Below are 27882 nucleotides of genomic sequence, written 5' to 3' on the forward strand. Positions count from 1 at the left end.
TTTGTCTGGGCTTTGGTTTTCAGAAAGAAAAATGCATTTTTCAAGCACCCTTTGAACCCTCCAATTCACAATTTATACTTCCTTAATGTGGAAAATTTATACTTCCCTGTGGAAAAGAACTTAATTCTTTTGGTTCTGAAAAGATTGTAACAAGGGACACCAACACTGCATTACAGGAGCCCAACAACCTGATTGTATAGAATTCCAAATAAAAAGAAGTTACTTTAATAAACAATGAATTAGAGTTCCAGTTGATAGTCTGAGTCCGCACTTCATCCAGAACCTGAACAAATATTAGACTTGTGTGCAATTTGTGCATTTTTATGACATGACTTTTATGCACAGGTACCAATTTCAATACCTGGTTAGTGAAAACTTAATAATCAGAAAAAGAACACATCAGAAATCTAACTGTGTCCTGGATAACAAAGCAATCAAGCCCAGAAGATGAGAAATTAAGTAAATCCTGCAATTCCTTTCCTTTTTATCATTCCAGCAGATGACATTTTTCCATTGATGCCTTTTCTGAACGCTCCCCAGGACATCTGATTTAATTTCTGATCCTTGATGATTCAGTTGGAAGCCAAAATTAGAAAAATAATTACAGGCAAAAAGCCTAGTTTTGACACTAACAAAACTACTGTTCTCCTACAACAATGCTGATGTGCGGTGAGAACATTTTGGTTGACAGGCAGGGTGCAATATTTAACCATATTAAACAAGCACACACTGTCTAATGGTAACAAAATGCCAGGGAAAAATGATCTGACCATAAACAGGAGGCTTGCTCTCCACCTCGCTCTCGTTTTTGCCATTTCTGGTGATTTGTTATGAATTTTTTCCACAGACACCAGCAGCCTTACGAGACCTGCTATTTTTAATGAGAGAATGCACATCTTATATGCAAAAGGAAATAGAATAAAATTGCTCTTGGAATGCTGTTTTGATGGCTCAGCTGGTCCTGACAATAATTTGGTGCATTATACAGTCCGAGAAGTTCCCAGTTTGGGACCTCAGCCAAAAGAATTTGCTGATATCAGCCAGGGTCAGCAGTAAGAGTATAAGAATGGCTATTGTGTACCTGCAGAGAGGAGAAGAAAGTTTGACAGTGTTCCCATTCCCAATGGAATTATAAATGTGGGGACATTGATCAGGATCTGCTTTAAAACCGTTGAAATCAAATAGAGTTTTACAGCACATAAACAGACCCTTTGGTCTAATTCTTCCATGCTGACCAGATATCTGAAATTAACCGAGTGCCATTTGCCAACATTTGGCCCACATCCCACTAAAGCCTTCCAAGTCATGTATCCTTCCAGATGCCTTCCAAATGTTGTGATTGTACCAGCCTCCAGCACTTCCTCTGGCATTCCATGCATACACCACCCACTGCGTGAAAAAGTTGCCCCTTAAACCTATGCCCTCTATAGTTTTGGAAATCCCTACCCTGGGGGAGAAAAGACCTTGGATATTCACCCTATTCATGCCCCTCATGCGTTTCGAAACCTCTATAAAGGTCACCCCTCCCTAAAGGTCAACTCTCCAATGCTAGCAATGTCCTTGTAAATCTTTTCTGAATGCTTTCAAGTTTCAAAACATTTTTCCTGTAGCAGGGAAATCAAAATTGAACACAATATTCTGAAAGTGGCCTAACTAATGCACTGTACAGCCACGACGTGACCTCTCAACTCCTATAAAAGATTAAATAGACTGTTGACACTCTTTTAAAAAAACCCAAAAGAACTGTGGATGCTGTAAATCAGGAACAAAAACAAAGTTGCTGGAAAAGCGCAGCAGGTCTGGCAGCATCTGTGGAGGAGAAAACAGAATTAATGTTTCAGGTCTGGTGACCCTTCCTCAGAACTGACTGTGGTTGGGAAAATGTCAGTTTATATGCAGAAAATTGGGAGGAGGGTGGGGTAGGGTGTAAATGGTAGGATAGAACCCAAAGAGAGAGAAAGACAGTTGGACAGACAAAGGAGTTAGAACATAGAACATAGAACAGTACAGCACAGAACAGGCCCTTCAGCCCACAATGTTGTGCCGACCATTGATCCTCATGTATGCACCCTCAAATTTCTGTGACCATATACATGTCCAGCAGTCTCTTAAATGACCCCAATGACCTTGCTTCCACAACTGCTGCTGGCAACGCATTCCATGCTCTCACAACTCTCTGCGTAAAGAACCTGCCTCTGACATCCCCTCTATACTTTCCACCAACCAGCTTAAAACTATGACCCCTCGTGCTAGCCATTTCTGCCCTGGGAAATAGTCTCTGGCTATCAACTCTATCTATGCCTCTCATTATCTTGTATACCTCAATTAGGTCCCCTCTCCTCCTCCTTTTCTCCAATGAAAAGAGACCGAGCTCAGTCAACCTCTCTTCATAAGATAAGCCCTCCAGTCCAGGCAGCATCCTGGTAAACCTCCTCTGAACCCTCTCCAAAGCATCCACATCTTTCCTATAATAGGGCGCCCAGAACGGGACGCAGTATTCCAAGTGCGGTCTAACCAAAGTTTTATAGAGCTGCAACAAGATCTCACGACTCTTAAACTCAATCCCCCTGTTAATGAAAGCCAAAACACCATATGCTTTCTTAACAACCCTCTCCACTTGGGTGGCCATTTTAAGGGATCTATGTATCTGCACACCAAGGTCCCTCTGTTCCTCCACGCTGCCAAGAATCCTATCCTTAATCCTGTACTCAGCTTTCAAATTCGACCTTCCAAAATGCATCACCTCGCATTTATCCAGGTTGAACTCCATCTGCCACCTCTCAGCCCATCTCTGCATCCTGTCAATGTCCCGCTGCAGCCTACAACAGCCCTCTACACTGTCAACGACACCTCCGACCTTTGTGTCGTCTGCAAACTTGCTGACCCATCCTTCAATCCCCTCATCCAAGTCATTAATAAAAATTACAAACAGTAGAGGCCCAAGGACAGAGCCCTGTGGAACCCCACTCACCACTGACTTCCAGGCAGAATATTTTCCTTCTAACGAGTTGCTAACGATCCGGCTGGGAGGGTGAGTCGTTAATGGGGATTGTTAATGACTAACAACAGGGGGTGTGTAATGTGTGTCGGCTATGTGGTAACAAGGTCTAGCATGTGGGGTGGGGGCTGGGATATGGGAGAGTTTAGGCCCTAAAATTACTGAACTCAGTATTGAGTCTGGAAGGCTGTAGGGTCCCCAAGCGGAAAATGAGGTGTTGTTCCTCCAGCTTGTGTTGGTCTTCACTGGAACACTGTAGCAAGCCAAAGATAGAGATGTTGGCCAGGGAGCAAGGTGGTGCATTGAAGTGGCAGGAAACAGGTGGTTCAGGGTCTTTTTTGCAAGCAGAATGTAGATGTTCTACGAAGTGGTCGCCAAGTCTATCCTCTGTTTCCCTAGCGTAAAGGAGATCATGCTGTGAGCAGCGAATGCAGTAGACTGGATTCTGGGAAGTGCAGGTGAAAGTGTTGCTTCATCTGGAAGGTATGTTTGGTCCCTTGGATAGAGGGGAGGGAGAAGGTAAATGGGCAGATGTGGCACTTTCGCCAGTTAGAGGGGATGGTGCCTTGGGGCTGTGGGCAATTGTTGGGGGTGAAGGAAGTGTGGACCAGGATGTCCCGGAGTGAATGATCCCTGCGGAAGGCGGACAAAGGAGGTGAGGGGAATAGGTCTCCAGAGGTGGCATCTCACTGGAGGTGGCGGAAATGGCATCTGATGATCTTCTGAATGTGGGTGCTGGTGGGATGATAGATGAAAATAAGGGGAACCCTGTAACTGTTGTGGGAGGGAAGAGAAGACGTGAGGGCGGAATTGCGGGAGATAGGTCGCACCTTGTTGAGGGCCCCGACAACAATGAAGCTGGGGAATCCTTGATTGAGGAAGAAGGTGGGCATTTCAGAGGCACCCTTCTGACCCCAAGTCAGAGATAGACCATGTAAAAGTGAGGACAGGGTGGAAATTGGAGGCGAAATTGATGAAGTTTTCCCATTCCAGACAAGAGAGGGAAACAGCACTGATGATATCAACGACATATCGGATAAAGAGTTGTGGGTGGTGGCCGGAATAGGACTGTAACAAGGAATGTTCCACCTACCCCATGAAGAGACAGGCATAACTAGGGCCCATGCGGGTACCCATGGCAACCCCTCTTACCTGAAGAAAATGAGAGAAGTTGAAAGAGAAGTTTTTGAGGGTGAGGACAAGCTCAGCCAAGCGGAGGAGGGTGGTGGTCAGTGGGGATGGTTCTGGTCTTTGTTCTAGGAAGAAGTAGAGATCCCTGAGACCTTCCTGGTGGGGAATGGATGTGTAAAGGGATTGCACATCCATGATAAAGAGGAGGTGGCTGGAGCTGGTAAACTGAAAGTTTTGAAACCGGCCAAAGGCGCCAGAGGAATCATGGATGTACGTGGGTAGGAACTGGACCCAGGGGAGAAGACTGAGTCAGGGTAGGAAGAGATGAGTGTGGAACTATCTCTGACTCCTCCCTTCCCTTCCTTGACATTTCTGTTTCCATTTCTGGAGATAGACTAGCCACAAATATCCACTGACTCCCACAGCTACCTGGACTATACATCTTCATACCCCACTTCCTGTAAAGACTCCATCCTGGTTAGGCATCCCTGGGAGACTCCATCCCATTCTCTCAGTCCTCTGTCTCCATCGCATATGTTCAGAAGAGATCAACTTCGACAAGGGAGTTTCCGAAATGTTCACCTTCTTCCTCAACCAAGGATTCCCCAGGTCCGTTGTCGACAGGGCCCTCAACCAGGTCTGACCCATCTCCCACACATCTGCCCTCACCCCTTCTCTTCCCTCCTGCATCAGTGATAGGGTTCACGCTGTCCTCATCTACCATCCCATCAGCATCCACATCCAGAAGATCATTAGACGCCATTTCCACCACCTCCGGCAAGATGCTGCCACCAAACACATATTCCCCTCCCCTCCTTTGTCTGCCTTCCACAGGCGCCGTTCCCTCCGGGACGCACTGGTCCACACTTCCTTCACCCTCAACACTTCCCCTCAGCCCCTGTAACTGGTGACACATGCTCATTTACCTCCTTCCTACCCAGTATCCAAGGGCCCAAATTGACCTTCCAGATAATTCAATGCTTCACCTGCACTTCCAAGAATCTAGTCTATTGCATTTGCAGCTCACAACGTGTCTCCTCTACACTGGGGAAACAAAACATAGACTTGGCGACCACTTTGCAGAACATCTACGTTCTGCTTGCAAAAAAGACCCTGAACTACCTGTTGTCTGCCACTTTAATGCACCACTTTGCTCCCCGGCCGACATCTGTGTCTCTGGCTTGCTACAGTGTTCCAGCAAAGCCCAATGCAAGCTGGAGGAACAACACCTCATTTTCCAACTGCAGACCCTCCAGCCCTCTGGACTCAATACGGAGTTCAGTAATTTTAGGGCCTAAACTCGCCCATGTCCCAGCCTCCTACCCCACCCACCAGGCCTTGTTACCACACAGCCTGCCATTACACACCCCCCCTGCTGTTAGTCACTAACAGTCCCCATTAACAACTGTTCACCCTCCCAGCCTGATCGTTAGCAACTCCTTTGTCTGTCCAACTGTCTTTCTCTCTCTTTGGGCTCTATCCTATCGTTTACTCCCTACCCCACCCACCTCCCTATTTTCTGCATATAAACTGACATCTTCCTCGCCACAGTAATTTCTCAGGAAGGGACACCAGATGTGAAACATTAACTCTGTTTTTTACCTTCACAGATGCTGCACAGACCTGCTGAGCTTTTCCAGCAACATCTGTTTTTGTGTTGACACTCTCTATCTTAGTTCACATAGGTCTGCACTCTGTTCTGCCATTCATAGGTGATCAGTATCAACTTCATCTTCATTGCATGGTTAACAAAAATCAAACTTAGCTTTAAAACTGCATTTTGCGGTTGAGAGTAACATATTTCTACCATTTTGTGATTAAATGTTTCCCTGATAAAAGCTTATGATTATATCCCCTTATCCTAAAAGTGGCTTTCTAGTTTCTGTTTTACTACTTTTAAATCCTAAGAATTTCAATTAAATAATTTATTCAACTATATTATCTTGGGTATAGCAGCCTTGATAATGTAACCTCTCCTCTTAATTTAACCATAACAACACTCCATATTTTGATGAATCTTCAAAAGACCGACATTGCCTATCTCTGGTGCAGTGCCAGTAAGCTAAGTGTGATATAACCAGCGTTTCCTACAGCTGCAGCAAATTCTTCCATCTTTTTTGGCCCTTTAGATATAAGGGCAAATAGAGGCAAATTATGTTTATTTGTACCTGACCACCACATTTTAGTGAACTGTGTGCAAGGATCCCTAAATCTATCTTGGCCTTCACTGTTTTGGTTATTTGTCATTCATTGTTCATTCCCAAATGCTCTTGAATGCTGACCTGTCCAGTGACAAGACATGGCAGAAAAAACTCAAGAGGGGTCCTCTTTGAACAAAACTGCATGGCCTTGTAATTAAATCTGTGCCTGTTTTGCCCACTCGTTCAATACATTTGTTTTCATTTACTTACTATGCCACCAATCATTGCCAGATCAGAAAACCCGGACATGCAATTCTCTATGGTGCTATCGAGGTCATTAACAGATGTGGTTAAGATTGAAGGAAGTCCCGGCAAACGTGGACGGGGTCATTTAAGTCGATTGCCTGCTCCTTTTCCACAGTTATATTCAGGCCTGGGTGTCCCTGGAGAAGGAGCACATGGTATCCACCAACATTCTTGATGCCTTCAGCGAGAGGTGGGCTCCGCAGTGGGCGGGGTGCTTTACTACCCCTTCCAATTCCATTTTTATTTAATGCTTACCCTCTTCTTCACTTTATGTTGCCCGTGAGCATTGCCCCTGCTGGGTCTCTGCTTGTCACTGGTTCCCTGGCCACGTGGGGGTTTTTCCTGGTGGTGGATTCTTAATAAAATTATTTATATAATTGGTGTTTTTGACAGTGTCCTACACACGCACACACACACACACAACATGGCTGCTGGGGAATATAAGCACTATTGTTCTATGGCAGTAGTGTAGGGGTATTAGAAAAAGAAAGAAAAAGATGAGAAAGAGTCCCAGCAAACATTCTCACTGGATGTAAGCGGTTGAGAGGTGACCTTATAGAAGTTTATTAAATCATGTGGGGTATAGATAGGGTTGGTATCATGTGTCTTAGCCCTAGGATGGGGGATTTCCAGACTAGGAGACTTAATTTTAAGGTGACAGGAGAGAGATTTAAAGAAAACGAGGAATAATTTTTTTTACACAGGGTGGTTCATGTGCAGAATGAATTTCCTGAGGAAGTGGTGGATGTGGGCACAGTTACAATATTGAAAATACACTAAGACAAGTACTTGAGAATGAAAGATTTGGAGGGAGATGGGCCAGAAGCAGGCAGATGGTACTAGTTTAATTTGGGATTACATTTGTCATGGTCTGGTTGTACCAAAGGGTCTGTTTCTGTGCTGTATGACTCTACAAAAATCTTGGCTAAAAGCTACAAGTTCATAAAATATAACTCTTTGTAAAACGTTTTCATTTTTATATGATTTATTCCTACAGTTGCAAGATTTTGCATTAATCTTGATTTTTTTTTGTATTCTCACAGTTTTTTTTGGCTTCCTCTATTATTTGTTACTTGGTTGCAAATATGTAACTCATTGGCTACATATTCTTGTTAGAATGTACCTTTCAGTTTTTGGAATTATAGTTTAACTGGAAAACGGGATAAAAGCAATTAAAGTAATGGAGGTCTGTTACACACTAAAGTTTGGGATCATGTTGCTTTCACAGGTTAACAGTTGGAAAGATAGCAGCATCATGTAAAGCAGGGAGGTGTGCTGAGTTGGAAGTGTGGTGTCTGAGCTGCCTGCAGTAATGACAACCCAGACAGAACGTTGGTTTTGAGTGTTAAAGCCAAATTAATTAAAAGCATTTAGTGAATTCCAAAAGGCTATAAAACCCATTTGCTTCAGTAGATCAAGGATTGATGGATACTTGACCTAAATATCAAGTTAAGGATCATTAAAAACAGCTTCTCTGACAGGGATGTGTGGAGCTTAAGAAGATTCTCATGTTTTAGATCATCTGTGTGGTTTCCAGGCCAGGAGTCAGTTACGGTTTAGAACCTGATGAGTGCTGAAGCAAAGGATAACGCAAATGCAACTGTTAGTAGAATCCCTGGCATTTAGGGTTCAGGAGAAGTCCCAAGGAGCAGTGGGTACATACCATGGAGAAAGGTTATTGACCTAAATATCAAGTTAAGGATCATTAAAAACAGCTTCTCTGACAGGGATGTGTGGAGCTTAAGAAGATTCTCATGTTTTAGATCATCTGTGTGGTTGCCAGGCCAGGAGTCAGTTACGGTTTAGAACCTGATGAGTGCTGAAGCAAAGGATAACGCAAATGCAACTGTTAGTAGAATCCCTGGCATTTAGGGTTCAGGAGAAGTCCCAAGGAGCAGTGGGTACATACCATGGAGAAAGGTTAGGGCTAAGAGGAAGCCCTGGGTGCCATTGCTAGCTGAATGCTGCTGAGGAAGGAAAACTGCAAGTAATATTTACTTGATGCAGCAGAGAAAGATTCAAACTTAGAGAAAGTCAAATTGATAAAGTTAGGTAACAGCTGAAATTGTGCCAGCAATGAGTTGGTTGGCAGCAGTCTCGGAGTCATGTTCGATTCAGTCACAGGAGAAGACACCGAATTTCTAGGGTAGCAGTATCACTGAGGCAGACTGAGTCAGAGAAGCTTTGGTGGCATTTCCAAAGCTAGATCTTTGAAAATGAAGAATTGGAATCTCTTACAAAGGAGACGGAATTTTGATGAGATCTGATTCCCAAATTTGACTGCCTTAACAATATAAAAGTGTAGGGAGTTCAACTACAGTTTTGTTTGTTAACTCATTCACCTCATATTAATCCTGACTGTTAGAAGATGTTATACATATTTTGGATTGTTTTGTATTTTTAACATAATACAGTAACATTTATGTTGTTTATTCAAAATAATAGAAACCTGTGGCCTGATTCTCTTGGTAAGTACTAGGCATTTCAAACTGTGTCCACTTTAAAACAAAAAACATTGCTGTTTCTAACTAGATTGAAACATGGATTTGGTGGTCTTGTCTAGAATCACAGCAATATCTCTTTCCCTCTCTGGATCTACATCCAAAGAGGCACTCAATTTGAGGCCCATCCAAAGGACAACTATTTACATAATAGCTTTTCCTAAGAGTGAGACAGCTAATCCTACTTTCCTGTCTTTCACTGTCGCCCTACAAATTTTGTTTCTGCTCACTTAATTAGTTGATTTTTTCAAAAACAAAAAATACAGTTGAAACTGTCTCAACTACACCTAGGCAGTTCAGTCTGGATTCGAACCATTTACTTTTTCCTCATGTTGACTTTGGTTCTTTTACCATTCACCTTAAAATCTAGTTCTCAAACCATCTGTTAACACAAGTAGTTTCTCCCCATCCTGTCAAAATCCGATTTTCTGAAGAAGGGTCTAGGCCCGAAACATCAACCTTCTGCTCTTCTGATGCTGTTTGGCCTGCTGGGTTCATCCAGCTCTACACCTTGTTGTCTCAGATTCTCCAGCATCTGCACTTCCTACTATCTCTGAAACAATTTTAACCACCACTGAGAAGACTCTTCTAAGGATGCCTACCTTGAAGAAGTTGCCCTCCTCCCTCCGAAAAAACCTCAGCTGCATCGCTGTCCCACTGCAAATCTCTCGTAATCTCTGATTTTCTGAAGAAGGGTCTAGGCCCGAAACGTCAGCCTTCTTGGTCCTCTGATTCTGCTTGGCCCGCTGTGTTCATCCAGCTCTACATCTTGTAATCTTTGTCAAAACCCATAATGAGCTGAGTACGTCAATCATGTATTCTGTTGTATTAAATCAGAAGCAAAGTACGCAGGAGCAGAACGTTGTAAAGGTAAAGAGAAACTAAGAAGATTTGCAATTATATATACTATTTAATGACAATTGGACACTGTTTCCTTTTCTCTCCCTGCTGTCCCAAAGGGTGCTGAGATTTTCTTGAGGGCTACTTTTTGATTTACAGGAACTACTTACGGTTTTTAAGGGCTCTTTTTCATTCTCACCAATTCCTTTATTAGCTAAGGCAATCGCATAATATTTTTGTACTTCTTATATTTTTGGTAATTATTTTTAGGGTTTTTATCTTTAGATAAATAACCAAAGATTGCATACAGCATCAAATCTTCTAACTTGAAATCTGCTGCAATCCTCACTTATGCCTTATTTACCTTGAGACCTGACTATTCCATCACATTTTTGCTTGGCCTTCCACATTCTTACCTCTCTTAATCCTGAGATCATCCAAAATCTGCTGTCACCGCTAAAACCCAAAACAGGCTTTTTCCTGTCACACAGGTTTTCTTTAAACTAAACCGACCCTCAATTCAGCAATATTTGAAAACATGGCTGAGAATTTTAAAATGTCTCCAAGGCCTCACCCCTTTCTTACTCTGCAGTCCTTCAAGGTTTCCAATTCTGGTATGTCCCTGATTTTAATCGCTCCACCACTGGTGGTCAGCTATTCACTTGCATAGACCCCAAATTCTGGAATACTCTCCCTACACCTTCTTTACCTCAGTTATCTCCTTTAAGATACCGCATTACGACCTCACTTTTCTATAAGTTTTTGCTCATATGACCTGGTATTTCCTTCACTGGCAGGTTGTCATGTGTTTTTTTTTTAATACTTCTGTGAAGTTCTTTGGAACATAAACAGTACATTGAAGGATACATTTGTGTGGTGAAAATTGAATTTTGAAAGCCTTGAATTAAAAGCTAGCTTCATGGCAACCGTGTAACCATCATCAACTGCAGTAGAAAGTCACCCGGTTTATTAACATCCTTTAGGGATGGAAATCTGCTGGTCTTACTTGGTCTGGCCTATATGTAACTCCAGACCTCCAGCAATGTGTTGATTTTAAACTGTCCATTGGGCAATAAAGGATGGATAATAAATGCTGGCATAGCCAGCTACACCCACATCTTGTGAACAAATAAAATTAGCTCTTTTTGTCTTCTACTAGCTACATTAGCAAGACCTGCCATAACAAAAGGTTGAGTGGAGGCATCAAATGGGTAGCAGTCTGTTGCATTATTTAGATATATTAAATGACAATAGTATAAACAGCTTCCCATGTTTTGACCCTATAGATTTATCCCTAATTGCTAAAGGACCAGTTAAACAATAGAGACTTTTTTAAAAAATGTTACAGCTAAATCACTTCTAAGATTTTTGGAAGTGTGGTGTAAACATTCTGTGGGAACAGAAATCCGACATAGCTGGGTTTGTGGTTTTACAGTCCTTCTGCAAACCTTCCAATGTCAATCTCTTTGTTGGGGACTTGGAACTGGGAGGTCAGTTTTGTTCACGGTGACGGATCGTTGCAGAGCTGGAAATCCCCAGCCCTGTGCTATTCCCAGAGGAAAAGGGATGATCAGAAGTCTAGGTGACAGCAAAGGTTTCAGTCCAGGTCCAAAAAACAAAGCTGCTCTTTACTGCAAACACCTAGAATGAGATAATGAGGTGTAGTGCTGGATGAACACATCTGAAGGAGGGTCTAGGCCCGAAACAGCAGCCTTCCTGCGCCTCTGATGCTGCTTGGCGTGTTGTGTTCATCCAGCTCTACACCTTGTTATCTCAGATTCCCCAGCATCTGCAGTTCCTACTATCTCAGCCTAGAATGAGCCCTGGTCTTGCTGGGCCCTGGATTTCCCATCCTTGCCGATCTGGAAGGGTGGTATGAGAGGAGAGATAGAATCGGTGAAGCAAAAAGTAACTCTTCGCGGATTGTTTCTTGTACTCCTCCGACACATAGGGGTGATTTTTCCATTGGTTGCTCCCCAATTGAATTTTCACAGCTTTTTACAGACTAAAAGTGAAATCACCCTTTGTTTCCTTCCATTTGGAACAACAATTGGGCATCCCAAAGTGTTTCACAGCTATTGTAATTTAGGAAATATGACAGTTAATTTGAATAAAACTGTGTGATAATGTCCTGGTCACCTGGTTCTGTGATGCTAAAGTGTAAGTATTGTTCAGAATACTGAGCCTCAATCTCCTGCTGTTTGAAACAGTATCATTAGATTTCCCATACACTCTGACAGACAGCCAGACCTCAGCTTAATGTTTCATCCAAAAGACAGCATAATTTCTTCAGTGTAGTACTGGAGTGTCTGCCTTTAGTTTAGTGCTCCAGTGTTTCTCAGTCTTCTGACTTGAAGGCGAAAGTAGTATTAGCTTTCCTGAACAACTGTCATTAAACAAGTAGGAAAAACTGTGACAGATGGGAACTGTCTTTAGAGTAAAAAGTTACTCATGTGAACTGTTCTGAACTATGCGTGGCATCAGGCCTAAATGGGTTGGTTGTTAAAGAAGGTATATAAGGCAACGTGCTATGGCTATGGACAAGTGTTGGGATGAGAACAGTTTTCATCTGGCACATGCTTGATGGGATAAAAGCCCCTTCTCTGTGCTTTAGGCCACTATGATTCTATGGTCCTGGTCGCTTTTCTGGGAAGAAGGTGCAAGATTTCTTATTTAGAGACAATGGCAGTGACATCTATGCTTACATTAGGAACCAGTAGCTGCCAAAGGTCCAGGACCATGTTGAGAATGTCAGACTGTAAATGGTTATGCTTTAGACCCTCCATTTGATTCTAGGATAGCACAGGCCTGGGGTCTAAGGAACAAGTAATTGATGCAAGGCCCATGGGATTCATATTGGATTTTGAGAGGGGAACGGTGTAGAGGAAGGTATTTTCAGATCAGGTTATAGTCTTCCTGAAAATATCAAAATTAATTTGCTTGAATACAGGGGACAGCAACTGGAGGTTCTTCATGATGGAGGCTTGAAGTCCCTATGGGGTCACTAAATAAGAACATGGGTGGAAGTTCAGACTCAAATTGTAAAGAAGTGTCAAATTTGTGAGGAATAAAAGCAAATGGAAGATTTGCTAACTAGCACGAAAGACAGAATCTCCAGCAATATTCTCAATATGAAGACAGTTCTGAAATTTAAAAAAAAAAATCAATCAGCTGAGAAGAGGAAAAACCCTCAGGAGTCGAGAATCATTCTGACTGTCCGCTCAAAAAAAAAGTGGTATTTTTGGGCATGATAGAAGCACAAACAGGAAAATTCTGTTCCGTAGTTTGAAGAATAAGATGACTACAAAAATGGTGTTTAGTCAACGGTGCTTCTACTGTTTGTTACAATCTAAAATGTGCAACCTTGTTGTGTCATCCTTTGTGTTATCAACTGGAAGGTAGACATTTTTGTAAGAATTATTTGTGGGGACTGTAAGTTTAAACTACACTGTTTACTACTATTTCAGACTCAGCTCTCAGGCGTTTATTATTTTAAAGTTCTTCTTGACTGATATTGATAACCATTGAGCTCTGCTCCATCAAAAGGTTAATAGCTTGTTGGGGTCGGTGGGGGGTTGGTGAAGGAATTTACACTGAAATAACTTGGTAAATTTAGCATGATGTGTTATAAAAATAAATGTTATACCATGGAAGAACAAACATGTTTGGACCCGCTTGCCCTACTGGCTAAACCACAATTGGATAAAATGGGAATAGATTAAAAAGGTGCAGTTGATCGTAGCAATCTCTAGTTTCCTATTAGATATTTCTATGTTGTTCCTCCACAGTAATTAATTGTACATAGTTGGTCTTTTGGCATTTCAATACTGCCAAATAATGCAATCCCATTTTTCAATGATTGAATGCTCTGAAATTCTGGATGGATGAAAAGAACTGCCTATCGTTGTGAATAAAATTCAAATTAACTTATTTTATTAAAACACATGGGACTGACAACAACTCTACAGGTATCCAATGGAACACCATATTATCCCCACTCAATAGCAAAAAAAAATCCCAAACCAAAATCCTCCCAATTATTTATAACAACTTCAACACACTTGTGGCATCATACCGACTCACGGTTTACCGCATTAGTCAACCCGTAGTTCTCAGATTTGCTAAGGCAATATAAAAGCAGTGAACATTTGCTTTATAAGTGTCTTCTTTAATAATCAAGTTGTTTGGTGTTTGGATCATCACGGGCTATGCTGTGATATGGTTGTTTCCAATTCAGTCACCTTGATCCAGCGTACAGTCTGAAGTTTGCTGATGAGCATAGCAATGGGCATAAAATGGCTGCACACAAGAATCCACGGTGTACGAGTCAGCTTGTTCATCTCTGTAAAAGGCTTCATGATGTTTATCAAGAATCCACACATTGAATGACGTGGATGCACATTTACCTTACTAGTTAGTATTGTTAACCTGAACAATACCAGTTTTCAGGATTGATTACAAGTGAATGGATACTGCATATATGACCCAAAGAAATAGAATCACACTGCTTTCTCCATTGCTCTCAGCTCAAGATCAGTTAGCAAGCTACCACTCTTGCTGAGGTTAAGGTTAATGGATTCAAGTCTTCAGTGTGTGCAGCTCTATGTAGAGAGGGTTCAGATGCACTACGGTGGATTTTGGGTAATGAATGTTGCAATAGTTCAACAGAAGATAAAATCTGTAATATTTTCAGAAAGAAAAAGATTAATTTAAAAAGAAAAATCAAACAATGGCATTCTTAATCAAGTTGAATAAATGTAATTTATCTAATTTAAATTACAAATATGTAAATTCAAGAGAAATCATGTTTAGAAACTATTACGCATTTTAGCTAAATCCTCACAGTAGGATTTAATCAGATTTTTCGCAATAATTATTTTTAAGAAATCTTTTGTGATATCTGACTGCTGCAGGAATCCTTTGTCTAATCAACTTGATTAGAAATGCTGTTTTCTTTTGTAATCCAATTATTACTCAATCCTGGTGTTATTAATCATCTCCTGCATGTATGGAATTCTAGATGCAGAATACAATGGGATCATATAAGGTGAAACCTAAGCCTTCAGAGTCAATCACTCAAGCCTACCAGTGGGAATGTAATTTACTGGTGGAAATAGGATCCTTATGCCCTAAAGCTAATTTATACTTCTCCCCAGCAAAGCTCAGAGTGAGCCTCATCCCTCACATATAATGTCAAAGCTAAATTCAAAATGTTGCTTACATGTAAAGTTTACAGCACATTGAACCAATAATGTAATACCCAAAAGTATTGTCTAAAATTAAATTCAACGCATGGAGGTCCTGAAGTCAATTTGTTCACAAAATACCGAAGCAATAAATATAATCATTTCATGATAGCATTTCATTCAAGAAAGGGAGATGGACAAATAAAAGCTAAGTGCTGCAGATGTTGGAGATCTGACATAAAAACAGGAAGTGCTGGAAAAACTCTGCAGGTCTGGCAGCATCTTTCAGAGGCAGAAACAAAGTTAGCTTTTTGAGTCCAATGAATTTTCTTCAGAACAGTTCCAAAGTCGTCATTGGGCTTGAAAGGTTAACTTTGTTTCTCATTGTACAGAGGCTGCCTGACCAGTTGAGTTTCTCAGCACTTTCTGATCTAAAAAGGGAGAAAGAACTGAGTACCGATTTTTAAAGGCAGCAGTAATCATCATTCTGCAAAAAGAAGTCAGAGTACTGAAGCAGCTCTCAAAGTCAAAAGTGACATCCTATGTGACTGTGACAATAGTAAACTTTGCCTCATCCTTCGCAACCTTTGACTGAATTGATCACACCATCCTCCTCCCAATGCCTCTCTATTCTCCTCATCCAGTTAGATGGAACTGCGTCATGGGGTTCCATTCTTATCTGTTTCACCTCAGCCTGACAACCATTAGGCTTCCTTTCCTGATCCCTAACATTACGTTTGGTGTCGATGAGGATCTATCCTTGGCCCCCTCCTATTTCTCATCTACATATCATCAAGGGTTGCATCATCTAAAGGAATGGTGTTAGTTTTCACATGTATGCTGGTGACACCCTGCTCTACTTCATTAACACTTCTCTCAATTCCAAATTACACCTAATTATTAGGCTAGTTATCTGACATTTGTACTAAGTACAAATTTTCTCCAATTAAATATTGTTTTCAGTCCCCATTCCAAACACCATTCATTGAAATCAACTCTGTCCCTCTCCATGGTAACAGTTTGAAATTAAGTTAGTTGTTAGCAACCTCAGTGTCATTCTTGCCCGGTAGATGAGGTTCTGAGCTCATTTTGGCCTCAGCTCTAAGACTGCTATTTTGACTTTTAGAACATCACTCTACTTCACCCTGTCTCAGCTCATTTGTTGCTGATGCTCTCATCCGTGCCCATGTCCAGACTCCATTTTCCCAAAATAATCCTGGCTGGTCTCCCATATTCTATCTTCCGTAAATCTGAGAAAATCCAAAACTGCTGCCCATGAGTTAACTCACATCAAGTTCTGTCCCCTCATTACCCTGTGCTCACTGATCTGCAATGGTTCCAGATCAAGCAACAACTTGATTTTAAAATTCTGATATGATTTTCACATAATCTTTATCTTGTCTTTCACAACCAACTAAGACATCTGTCTTCCTGTAATTTTCATTAATTGTATGTTCCCAACTGTTGGTGGTCATGCCTTCAGTTGCATAGACATTCTCTCCATGCACCATCTTCATTACCTTGCTTTCCTCCTTTAAGATACTCCTTAAAACCTACCTCTTTGACAAAGCACTTAGGTATCTGACCTAAATTATCTCCTCATGGCATATTCAGTTTCATAACGAATCCCTGAAACAACTGGGAATGTTTCATTATTTTAAAGGGACTATATAAATACAGAGTTGTTTTTCCTATGAATAGAACTTCTCCAATTGAGAGTGAGCAGAGGAATAAGAGCAAAAAAAAACACATTTTCCCAGCATTGGTATGCAAGCTTCTATAGTTTGTTTGCAACACACTATGATGTTTCACATATCTAACTCCTACTAGATATTTCAATGTAATGAGGCCTGTGTAAATGATATCCTAATCATAAAGTAAATAGATAATACAGGCATTCAGCTTACTTTAGTTCATTTATCTAAAAAACCTGTATTTCGTCCAATCACAGCTTAAGTAACTCCTATAATAAAACTAAGAATTACAGATGCTGGAGATCTGAAACTAAGAAATACAAAAATTGCTGGAGAAACACAGCAGGTCTGCCAGTATCTGTGAAGAGAAAACAGAGTTAACGTTTCAAGTCCATTTCGAAACCTGTTCTGAAGATGTACTTGAAATGTTAGCCCTATTTTCTGATGCTGCCAAACCTGTTCAGCTTTTCCAGCAATTTCTATTTTGTTTCTGATTTCCAGCATATTTCACATCTTCAAAGGGTGCTGGTTTCATGAAAGATCTTCACACACCAAGGAGAGAAGTCAGAAGAGTGCTCAATTTTTCTCATAATGCTATCACATACAGTTAAGTTGATGCATCTTAATTTCATGCTATTAAATAATTGCGTCAAATTGTGAATTGTGAATTTCTTTTTTTGGATGAATAACTCCTACTCTTTCTGGAAATCTATTTAACGCTAGTTCTGCTATTAGTGTCGAATTTACTCTTCACCTATGTAACCTTGTTCAATTATCTTGGCTTATTTTGAAGTAAAGCTCTGCATTCATCTTTTCTACACCAATTAATCACCAATAGTTTTAACACTTCTCTCATGTGTCTTCATTCAAAGAGATTACATTTCACATTACTCATTCTGTCCAAGATTCTATGATTAACCCAGAAACTGGGTACCCTTCAAATAAGTTGCTTGTGTTTGAATGATCAGAACAGCACACAATTCTCAAGATTTCACCAAAGTAGAAGTTGAATATAATCCCTTACTTGTGTGCTCTACTGATTTTGTTTTAGAATTTAGTTTACTCTAGCAGAAAAGCACACAGAAGATCAATTCATAAAATCGTCTAGATGCCTCTATAACCAATATAAAATATAAATATGAGGCACATCATCAGCAAAGCAGCAGATGCTCTCCATATCTTTAACCTTACCTGAGGAAAGAGGGGTCGATCATCCTTATTTCTGTTCAAACAGTTTGCTACAAGTCTCTTCATTGTTTTGGGGCAATTTTTGTAGAGTTTACTGAGGTCAGGCGTTAAAAATCCTCGTCCCACCATAAAAATAATCTAATCATACGAAAACAAAGGTCAATACAAGCATTAAAGTGGTAAAATCCAAAAACTGTGGGTGCTGTAAATCAGGAGCAATAACAGAAGTTTCTGGAAAAGCTCAGCAAGTCTGGCAGGATCTGTGAAAAGAAATCAGAGTTAATGTTTTGGTTCAGAGGAAGAGTCACCAGCCCAAAACATTAACTCTGATTACCCTTCACAGATGCTGCCAGACCTGCTGAGCTTTACCAGCAACCTCTGTTTTTGTTCGTAATATTAAAATGGTGTTTAACCAATGGATGAAAGAATGTGAAAAATGGTTACCAAAAAATGTAAGGAAAATGCTTAGTCGCAAGACCGAAGTGCTGAAAATAAAGCAAACGAAAAAATAATCCTGAAAATAATAGGTCTTGCAGAAGTGGAGAATGAAACAGAATTAAAGATTCAAGTCATAGCAACCAGAAACATTAGGAAAAATCTAGTATCGTAGCCACCTGCTGGAAAGCAAGCAAGAGACTGCATCACCTCATTTTGGGTAGGCCCGCCATATCTTCCATTCAGGAATTTAACAGCCCAGTGGCTGGGTCATATACTGTGATTGAGGATAATAAGTTCCACCTCCTAAGAAACATCAACTTCTGAATATTAAGCAATAATTCAAAGGCATGTCTGCCACCAATATAAACTTAAATTTGGAACGGCATCAAAATAGTTCATTATTTTGTTGCGTTGAAATTAAAATTACATTTTTGCAAGAAAAGTGATAAAGCAATTCCAGATGGTGAACTGCCAGCAGGTGTACCAAATTATACAGATTGGTAGATTCCAATGATAATTTCTAACACTCTGCTGATAGATAACTTCTGTCAGCACACCAACTGGAATTCCATAATTGGTTTCAATGTTCCAGAACAGAAGCCAACTAAACAAATGGTTCTGATCTTTATTTGGGGGCTCCTAGTGGAAAATATACAAGTATTAACAGCGCAAGGCTCAGCAATGACATTCCCATGCAATTTATTCAGTGGAGATTAGCAACCGTTTAGGCTTTTGGCCTCCTTAAAACTGTACACTCCCAACACAATTAAACAAGATCCATGGCATATGCACCACAAACTGCAGTTCATTGCTGCTACACACCTCTGCAAAATCTTACTGAGTCATCATGAGGAGAAATTTTGTTACTGGGGTTTGAAGAGAAGGGGAAAAAGAATAATAACTAAAAGCCAAGACTGGACACCCACTAGTTACACAGCACCATAATCAGAGGTGCAGAATGGTGCACTAGTCTGCAATAGTATGTGACAGGGAAAGCAGATGAAAACAGTCATGGCAAAGGCGAAGATGAACACCAAAGTACTTATTTGTATTTAAAGAGCTGTAGGCTAGAAAATACTTCCTTCTTACCTGATCTCGATTGTTTACATGGGAGTAGGGCAGCTCTCCGGTCATTAGTTCAAATAGTACAATGCCATAAGAATAGACATCAGATTGAAAACTATATGGATTATCTTCCTCCATTCGGATAACCTCAGGTGCCTGCAGAAGTTCCACAGAATAGGTTACACCGCCCAGTGGAGGGACTGAACTCAAGAGTTTCATACATTTCAGAAAATGTAAACCTTAGAAAATATTCTTTTAGTCAAACTATGTAAAAGAAATCATGAAATTGAAGGTGGCCAATTGTTGAACTACATCATAAGGGTTGAAATATTTAGAAGAAAGGAAGGAAGAAATTAAAATGGGAGACATTAACAAAGATTCTACATTATTTGTGACCTGCCGACTTTGAGCAGTTAGCTAGGAATTATCAGCTTACAGGAAGAATTCAGCCAATCTTGCCTAGAAAAGGCTAATCAGAACAGACCAATAGGATTGAAGGCTTCACAAAAGAGAGCCAGCAGTTGAAGTAATATACTCTCAATCTAATTCATGCTTTTTGACCTTAGGAATGAATATTTTATCCTTTCTCCCCACGCCAACACGTGTTCACACACATAAAACCAGCCAAGATTAACTTCTCACATTATTCAAAAAACACCTAGTGTTGACTACACCAAGCATCATTTGTAAAGAATGCATGAAGATTCCCCTTAAATGTGGCAAACCTACCTTTATCATCCATGTGGCAAACAGTTCCACTTCTCGGCATGCTGTGTAAACCACTTCATAAAGTTTGAAGATAGATCATCAGGCCTCATTAGATCTATTCATTCTTTAATTTTTATAGTTTTAATTCTCAATTATAACATTTTACAGTTCAAGCCTTTTCTGCACTTTCTCTAATGCTAAAAGTATCCCTTTCATAGTTTGGAGGTCCAGATCTACACAGCATTGTTCAAACTGCGATCAAAATCTAGGTTCTATTTAAATGTAACAAGCCCTCTTTCCTCCTTCTTCCAGAAATCAAAAGAAGTACATTTATGGTCTTATCAATTTGTAATGCCACTTTTAACAAAGAATGTATCTGCATTCCAAATCTCTCTACTCCTCCACCACATTTAATTTCTGCTTAAGCTTTCTAAGAAAATAATAGCCTCCTTATATTTCCCAAATTGGAATATTTTATTGTTAGAAGGAAAAGTATGATAAATATAAAAATGATATTAAGATGTTTCAAGATGTCTACAAGCTACAATATTCTATTTGGAAGAACATAGTTGTTGAGAGAAAGAAAAATCTAACATGGAAGCTTTCGAAGAGTTTTTTTTTCATTAAACTGTTTTCAATTGTTCCAATTTACAAAAAGTAGTCACTCTCAGATAGATTAACCAGCATCCAGATCCTGGCGTAGGAGGGCTGCATCTTTGAATATTGAGAGGCAAAACCTGCCTGTTCACAATAAAGGATTGTAAATATCTCATTGAGACTAGGCACAAGAAGGTTATTCTGATTAGAAAGAAATTACATGTCTGTTAATATTATGACAAAATAGTCATGCCTCCAACTATAATGATTTTTCCAAAGATTTCAACAATATTGTCAACTTATAATTCAATTTAGAAACAGAATTCTAATTTTGAAAAAACAGTCTAGAGTCCTTCAGATCAGATAGAAACCTAGTTTAACACTGAATGCTTACTATTCACAGTCAAAATATAGTAGTGTAGATGAAAATACCAAATTAACAGTAGGCAGTCTGATCAACGCTGCGCTTAAGGCCAGGTGGCAGAGATCCCAATTTCTTGCCTATTCAGTCCTTTCCTAGCTGGAACTTCCAAGTTTGGAAACTAGTTATTTGACTGTGGTTCAGAAATTGCCGTTTAAAATCATGAATAGAACATTTGACGATTATATATTATAAACAACAACAACACCGGAACTTCGTAACTTCCCTTGTTTAATAATCAATGTTGGATACAGATGTGGTCTTTCACTTTCTGAATGAAAAGATTTACAAATCTCGGGTTATGGATCTGTTCAATATGGTCTCTGGATAAGAATGAACCCTATTGAACAAAACCACAATTTTATTTTTATCTCAATGTGTACAATTAAAACAGCTTTCTAAACACTCAGCATCCTTAAGAAAGTGTGTACATCCTCACCATCCAAAGAATGGAACCTGTTGGCTGCCCTACTTGTTGAGACCCACTCCATCGAGATTTCACAGTTGCTAAACCAAAATCTCCAATCTTCACGGTGAGGCCTTCATGAAGAAAGATGTCTGAGCTTCTGTTAAGGAGAACTTCTGTCGATAGCAGTAGTGTACTGCCGGTAAAACAAAACACAGTTTCCAGTAACTTCTGTCCAAATATTAAGAAGTGGTTAAGCTTTAGTTAACTTCCTTTTTTTTTAAACTTTACAGCAGAAGTAATTTTTCACCAAAAGTTAATCGTACTTTTTCGAATATGAGGTAATGCATTTCCAAAGTAATTGTTGTTTATCCTTTGTGAATTCACTGTTTAATAGACATCCAAAAAATGGGATATCTCCATAAGTACTGGTAGAAATTAAGGCTCTGTGTGCCTATCCAAGGCAGAACAGACCTCACACAAAAAAAATCTTCAAAATTTTTTCTGAAGTGTAAAAAAAATCTAGCTATTAAAAATACGATAATTAAAAATTCATTATGTATTTTGCTACATTATTGTAATAACAATACAAGAATCTATGACAAGGTGACGAACGCACTCAGTAAGGGCACTGAGTAATCTAAGATAGTTATAAGATTACCAAGTGTCTGAGAAAATTGACTTCGTTTGTTTATAATTATTTTCAATTAACCTGTTCAGGCATATTATGACACGTCCCTAGGGCAGTTGGGACTTGAACTTGGATATTTGGGCCAAGAGGTAGGATAGATATTTTCTATTCATCTATTCAGCAATGTTATTATACAACTCTGAAACAGAAGGGAATTGAAATCAGGCCTCCTTGCTGAGGGGTAGGGATACTACCTCAGACTTGTTTATTTGTTAATATTCCTAGCTAATAAAGAATGTCAATGGGTCAACAGAAAACCACACAAATTTCCTTGTCTGGCTAATTAACTGTGTAACATTGAGAAACACATCCAGTCTAGTTTAAATTTTAGTTAGCCATCAGTTAACATCTGTCCCCCATCTTAAATTGATGGACTAAATCAGAGGCTAAACTGTTAATTTTCAAGCATTCATATAATAAAAAGCTGAATCATCCAGATATGTTGCTGCTAATTGCCTGAAATATTTTGCGAAGCTCTCGGTAACAACACTATATTTGGTTTTCATTCTGAGTATCCAGTGTTTGTATTTCTTCAATAACGAATCTAGAGCTACTCACTGTGGCAAAGATGGGCAGGAGACTGAACAGCAAAAATAACAAAAATATATTTGAAATTGTTTTACATCTAAAAATTAGTCATAAGCATACAAGAGCTATTGAGTTAATAAGGTTATAGGTTGATAGTACAACCTAAATAAACACCTGCCCCTCTTGAAGCAAACAATAACTCTTTGTATTTCCATAATACATTAATAGATTTAAGATGCACATATTTCTCACTAACTTTTTATTGTAAACTCCTGGTGCATATCTAGATTGAAAAATGGCTGTCAACTTGGGAAGCTGGACTTACAGTTTGCCCCTTTGGAGGCAATGCGTGTCTATTATTGGCTGGAAGCTGCAATTATACAACGCTGGATGTTGATATAGTTCCTTCCTTCATTTCCCACCTGTCCCTTTTGATTTGTTGTGCTGCCCCTGGTTGGAAGTGCTTGTAAGTTGTTCATTGTTTAATCTGTCAAACAAAAGGATTTGATGGCCGGTATCCAAAAATAGGGCTGAAGCTCTGCAGGAGGGGCGGTGGAATAGTGGAAATGTTGTTCTTTATATTTAATGTGGATTTACTTTTTCTAAATGGAAATTTTAAAATGTTAGTCATCCATTTAACAAAACAGGAGTCAGACACAACTTTACTCTCATTTCGTAGATCAATACAAACTCCAGTCTACTCTCTCCACTACCTAGCCAACTTCCTTTTCTTCCCTATAGTAATTGACCAACTTCCTTTTCTTCCCTATACTAATGCACCTACCAATTTTAAATGTTCTTAGTCAACCTGTTCAGACATATTATGACACACCAATGGAGCAATTGGCACTTGATTTGCTAAAGGAATAGGGTACAAAAATCGGGGCAAGTGTTGCTGCAATTGTACAAGGCATTAGGGAGAATGTATCTGGTGAATTGCACACAGTTTTGGTCCCTTTACTCGAGGAGCGATGTCGCTGCACCAGAGGAAGCTCAGAGGACATTCACTAGATTGATTTCAGAGGTGAAGGGTTTGTCTTATGAAGGTTAGAAGATGTGAAAAGATCATTGAAGTATTTAAGATGCTAAAAGGGATTGACAAAGTAGATCAATTGCATAGAAAGGATATTTCCTCACGTGGGCAATCTGGAATGAAAGGTCACAGTTTTAGGATAAGATGTTGCAGATTTAAATTAGAGATGAGAAGAAATTACTTCTCTCAAAGGATCACGAATCTGTGGAGCTCACTATCCCGGAGTGTGGTGGATGCCAAGACACTGAATAAATTTAAGGAGATGGTCAGATTTCAATTAGTAACGGTTGAAGGGTTATAGGAAGCCAGCAGGAAAGTGGAGTTGAGGCCAAGGTGAATTCAGTCATGATCATGCTCAATAGTGGAACAGGTTCAAAGTGCTCAATAACCTATTCCTACTCCCAGTTCTTAGGCCTCAGGCCCAGAAGACCAGCCCTTCTGTTTTGCAATCCCACCGCCAAATTACCAGTTTGATTATTTAGTAGCAAATTACAAGCCATATATTTCCACTATTCCACCGCCCCTCCTGCAGAGCTTCAGCCCTATTTTTGGATACCAGCCATCAAATCATTCATTTGACAGATTAAACAATGAACAACTTACAAGCACTTCCAACCAGGGGCAGCACAACAAATCAAAAGGGACAGGTGGGAAATGAAGGAAGGAACTATATCAAAATGGAATTGCAAGGGGAAACAACGCACTTCAGCCACCACGACGCCCACTTCTCTCTAAGTGGAAAGACCAGCCCTTCGTTATTTCCTAATCAACCTGCTCAGAGATGTTGTTATAGTTCTTTGGACAGGCAGGACAAAAACCCAAACCTCCTGGACTAAAGGTAGAGACACTATTACTCTCCAACTCTGGACAACTGGTGTGATTCGAATCCAGTTCCCTAGATCATTACCTAAGTTAATAAAGTAACAATAATGTCACTAGGCCATCGCCTTCCATTATGACCAGCTTTTAAATATGTGAAGCATGTCCTGGTTCATCATAAAGAGACCATAATTTATAGCTTTCACATACCTTCACAAAAGCATGTAGGTAGGGTGAATTTCTGGGCTTAGATTCTTTTGATTTTTTACTCTAAGTTAGGAGATGCCTTATTTTATGTAAGCAGAATACTACCGAATATAAGAGACAATAGTGATGTAATTCTGCTCCGGATGGACAACTGTGTACAGTTCCAGCCACCACCCTTTGGAAAGGTCCTGAAGGCTTTGGAGAAGGTAGAGATTAATCAATCAGAAGAGATTTACTGGAAAAGTTAGGGGGTTGAGGATCACAGGTAACTAGACAGGCAGGTACGCAGAGCTGGGGTTGTTCACCTTAGGTTAGTGGTGACTAATGGAAAATTTGACAGGGATATTTAAGATGATGAATGGTTTAGATAAAGAGAAACATTTCAGTGGCTAAAGAGTTGATAACCAGAAGACACAAATTTAATATGATTGACAAAAAAAAGGAAAAACTTTTTAAAGCAACAAATGGGCAGGATTTGGAATGCGATGCTCAACAGGATGTTGGGGACAGATTCAATGATAGCTTTCAAAGGACAGTGGGTAAGTTCATAAAGGAGAAAAAAAATTGTAGAGATCGCATGAAATAGCCAAGATTGGAAATAAATAGACTGTCGCTTTGTGGTGTACTATTCCATGGTTTAATGATTCTCTCAATCATCTACAGTGCCACAGAAACCCAGAGGTACAGTATACATGTTTTTCTTCCATGATTAACTTTGTGCTTGTCATTAAAGGACACTGCAAAAGATCAAATTATCACTTCAGCCAACTTATGTATTAAAGAACAAAGAAAATCACAACACAGGAACAGGCCCATTGGCCCCCTAAGACTGCACTGACATGCTGCCCATCACAATTAAAACCCCCTACCCTTCCAGGGCTCGTATCCCTCTATTCCTCTCCTATTCATGTATTTGTCAAGATGCCCTTTAAAAGTCACTATCATATCTGCTTCCACTATCTCCCCCGGCAGCGAATTCCAGGCACCCACCAACCTCTGTGTAAAAAACTTGCCTCGTAGATCACCTTTAATCATTGCCCCTTGCACCTTATGCCCCCTAGTAACTGACTCTTCCACCCTAGGAAAAAGCTTCTGACTGTCCACTCTGTCCATGCTCTTCATAATCTTGTAGACCTCTTATCAGGTCGCCCCTGAACCTCCGTCATTCCAGTGAGAACAACCCAAGTTTCTCCAACCTCTCCACTTAGCTGATGCCCTCCATCCTAGTAAATCTTTTCTGAATGCTCTCCAAAGCCATCATATCCTTCTGATAGTGTGGAGACCAGAATTGAACACAATATTCCAAATGTGGCCTAACTAGGGCTCTATAAAGCTGCAACATTACCTGCCAATTTTTAAACTCAATGCCCTGGCTGATGAAGGCAAGCATGCCACCTGCCTTGTTGACTACATTTTCCACTGTATTGCCACTTGCAGTAACCTGTGTACCTGTACGCCCAGATCCCTCTGCCTATCAGTACTCTTAAGGGTTCTGCCATTTATTGTATATTTTCCATCTGGATCAGACCTTCCGAATGCATTACCTCACATTTTACCTGATTAAACTCCATCTGCCATCTCTCTGCCCAAGTCACCAACTGATCTATATCCAGCTGTATCCTCTGGCGGTCATCATCGCTATCCGCAATTCCACCAACCTTTGTGTCATCTGCAAATTTACTAGTCAAACCAGTTACACTTTCATCCAAATCATTTATATATATTATGAATAGCAAAGGTTCCAATACTGATCCCTGAGGAACGCCACTAGTCAGAGCAGTCCATTCAGAAATGCACCCTTCTACTGCTACCCTCTGTTTTCTATGATGAAGCCAGTTTTGTATCCATCTTGTAAGCTCACCTCTAACACTGTACAACTTTACCTTCTGTATCAATCTGCCATGAGAGACCTTGGAAAAGGCCTTACTGAAGTCCATGTAGACAATATCCACTGCCTTACCCTCATCGATTATTTTTGTCACTTCCTCAAAAAACTCAGTCAAGTTAGTGAGACATGATCTACCCTTCACAAAATCACGTTGCCTCTCGCTAACACGTCCAATTATTTCCAAGTTGGAGTAAATCCTGTCTCGAAGATTCCTCTACCACTCTATCTCATTTCTCTACCACTGACGTAAGGCTCACTGGCCGTAATTAGCTGGATTATCCCTGCCACCCTTCTTAAACAAAGGAACAACACTGGCTATTCCAGAGTCCTCTGGGACTTCCCATGTGGCCAGTGAGGATACAAGGATTTTTCTCAAGACCCCAGCAATTTCCTCCATTGCCTCTTTCAGTATACAGGGGTATATTACATAAGGCCCTGGGGACTTGACTACCTTAAAGTTTTTCAAGACTCCCAATACCTCCTCCCTTTTGATTAGCTCTAAAACATGTGACCACCTACACTGAAAATAAAAATTGTATTCTGAACTCTTCATGAAAGTGGAGGACAAATGGCAGACGAAAAGTATTTCAAAACGTATTTGGGGTTTGTTCAGCTAAATTTATAATTTCATAATTTCTTGATTGTTGCAACAGACCTTAATAATTACATTACTGTAATCAATACCACAGGATGTGGAAGGAAATGTGACAGATAACAATCATGAAATTTCTTTTAAGTCTTAAAAATGTAGATAAATAAAAGGCATTAGAACAAAAACACCTAGCACATATCCATCATACTTTGGATGTCAATTTTTATTACAGATTCAAAACAAACTTAAAAATTAATTAAAGAACCAATCAGGCAGCGTAAAAAGAAACAAAGATGACAATCGGGCATGTGCTCTTCTGACATGTAGCCTGAAATTTGTAAGTACATGCTGACCTGCAAGTTTTCCACAATGATAAGCAACTGAACTTGAAATAACCCCAAGCTGCATATGCTTTGTAACAATTAAATGCTGCAGTCCTATAGAAATACAGGTTCACCTCCACTGTGAATAATTATGTCTTATGTAACTGCCTAATATTTAACA

General features: G+C 40.0%; 1 protein-coding gene across 8 annotated transcripts in view; it reads right to left on the bottom strand.

Annotated features, from left to right (window-relative positions):
* Positions 1 to 13828: 13828 nt before the first annotated feature.
* raf1b (Raf-1 proto-oncogene, serine/threonine kinase b) overlaps positions 13829 to 27882 on the bottom strand; it is a 92836-nt gene continuing 78782 nt past the window's right edge. For all 8 annotated transcript variants that reach the window (XM_059649844.1, XM_059649840.1, XM_059649839.1 and 5 more), the window contains 4 exons: positions 21654 to 21771; positions 19513 to 19644; positions 17989 to 18123; positions 13829 to 14595 (listed from right to left, as the gene is read on the bottom strand). In XM_059649844.1, the coding sequence (XP_059505827.1) occupies positions 14455 to 14595; positions 17989 to 18123; positions 19513 to 19644; positions 21654 to 21771 (526 nt within the window). In that variant the 3' untranslated portion in view covers positions 13829 to 14454. The remainder of the gene's footprint in view (positions 14596 to 17988; positions 18124 to 19512; positions 19645 to 21653; positions 21772 to 27882) is intronic.

This window comes from Stegostoma tigrinum, chromosome 11 (assembly GCF_030684315.1).
Source record: "Stegostoma tigrinum isolate sSteTig4 chromosome 11, sSteTig4.hap1, whole genome shotgun sequence".
In the NCBI taxonomy this organism is placed as follows: Eukaryota; Metazoa; Chordata; class Chondrichthyes; order Orectolobiformes; family Stegostomatidae; genus Stegostoma; species Stegostoma tigrinum.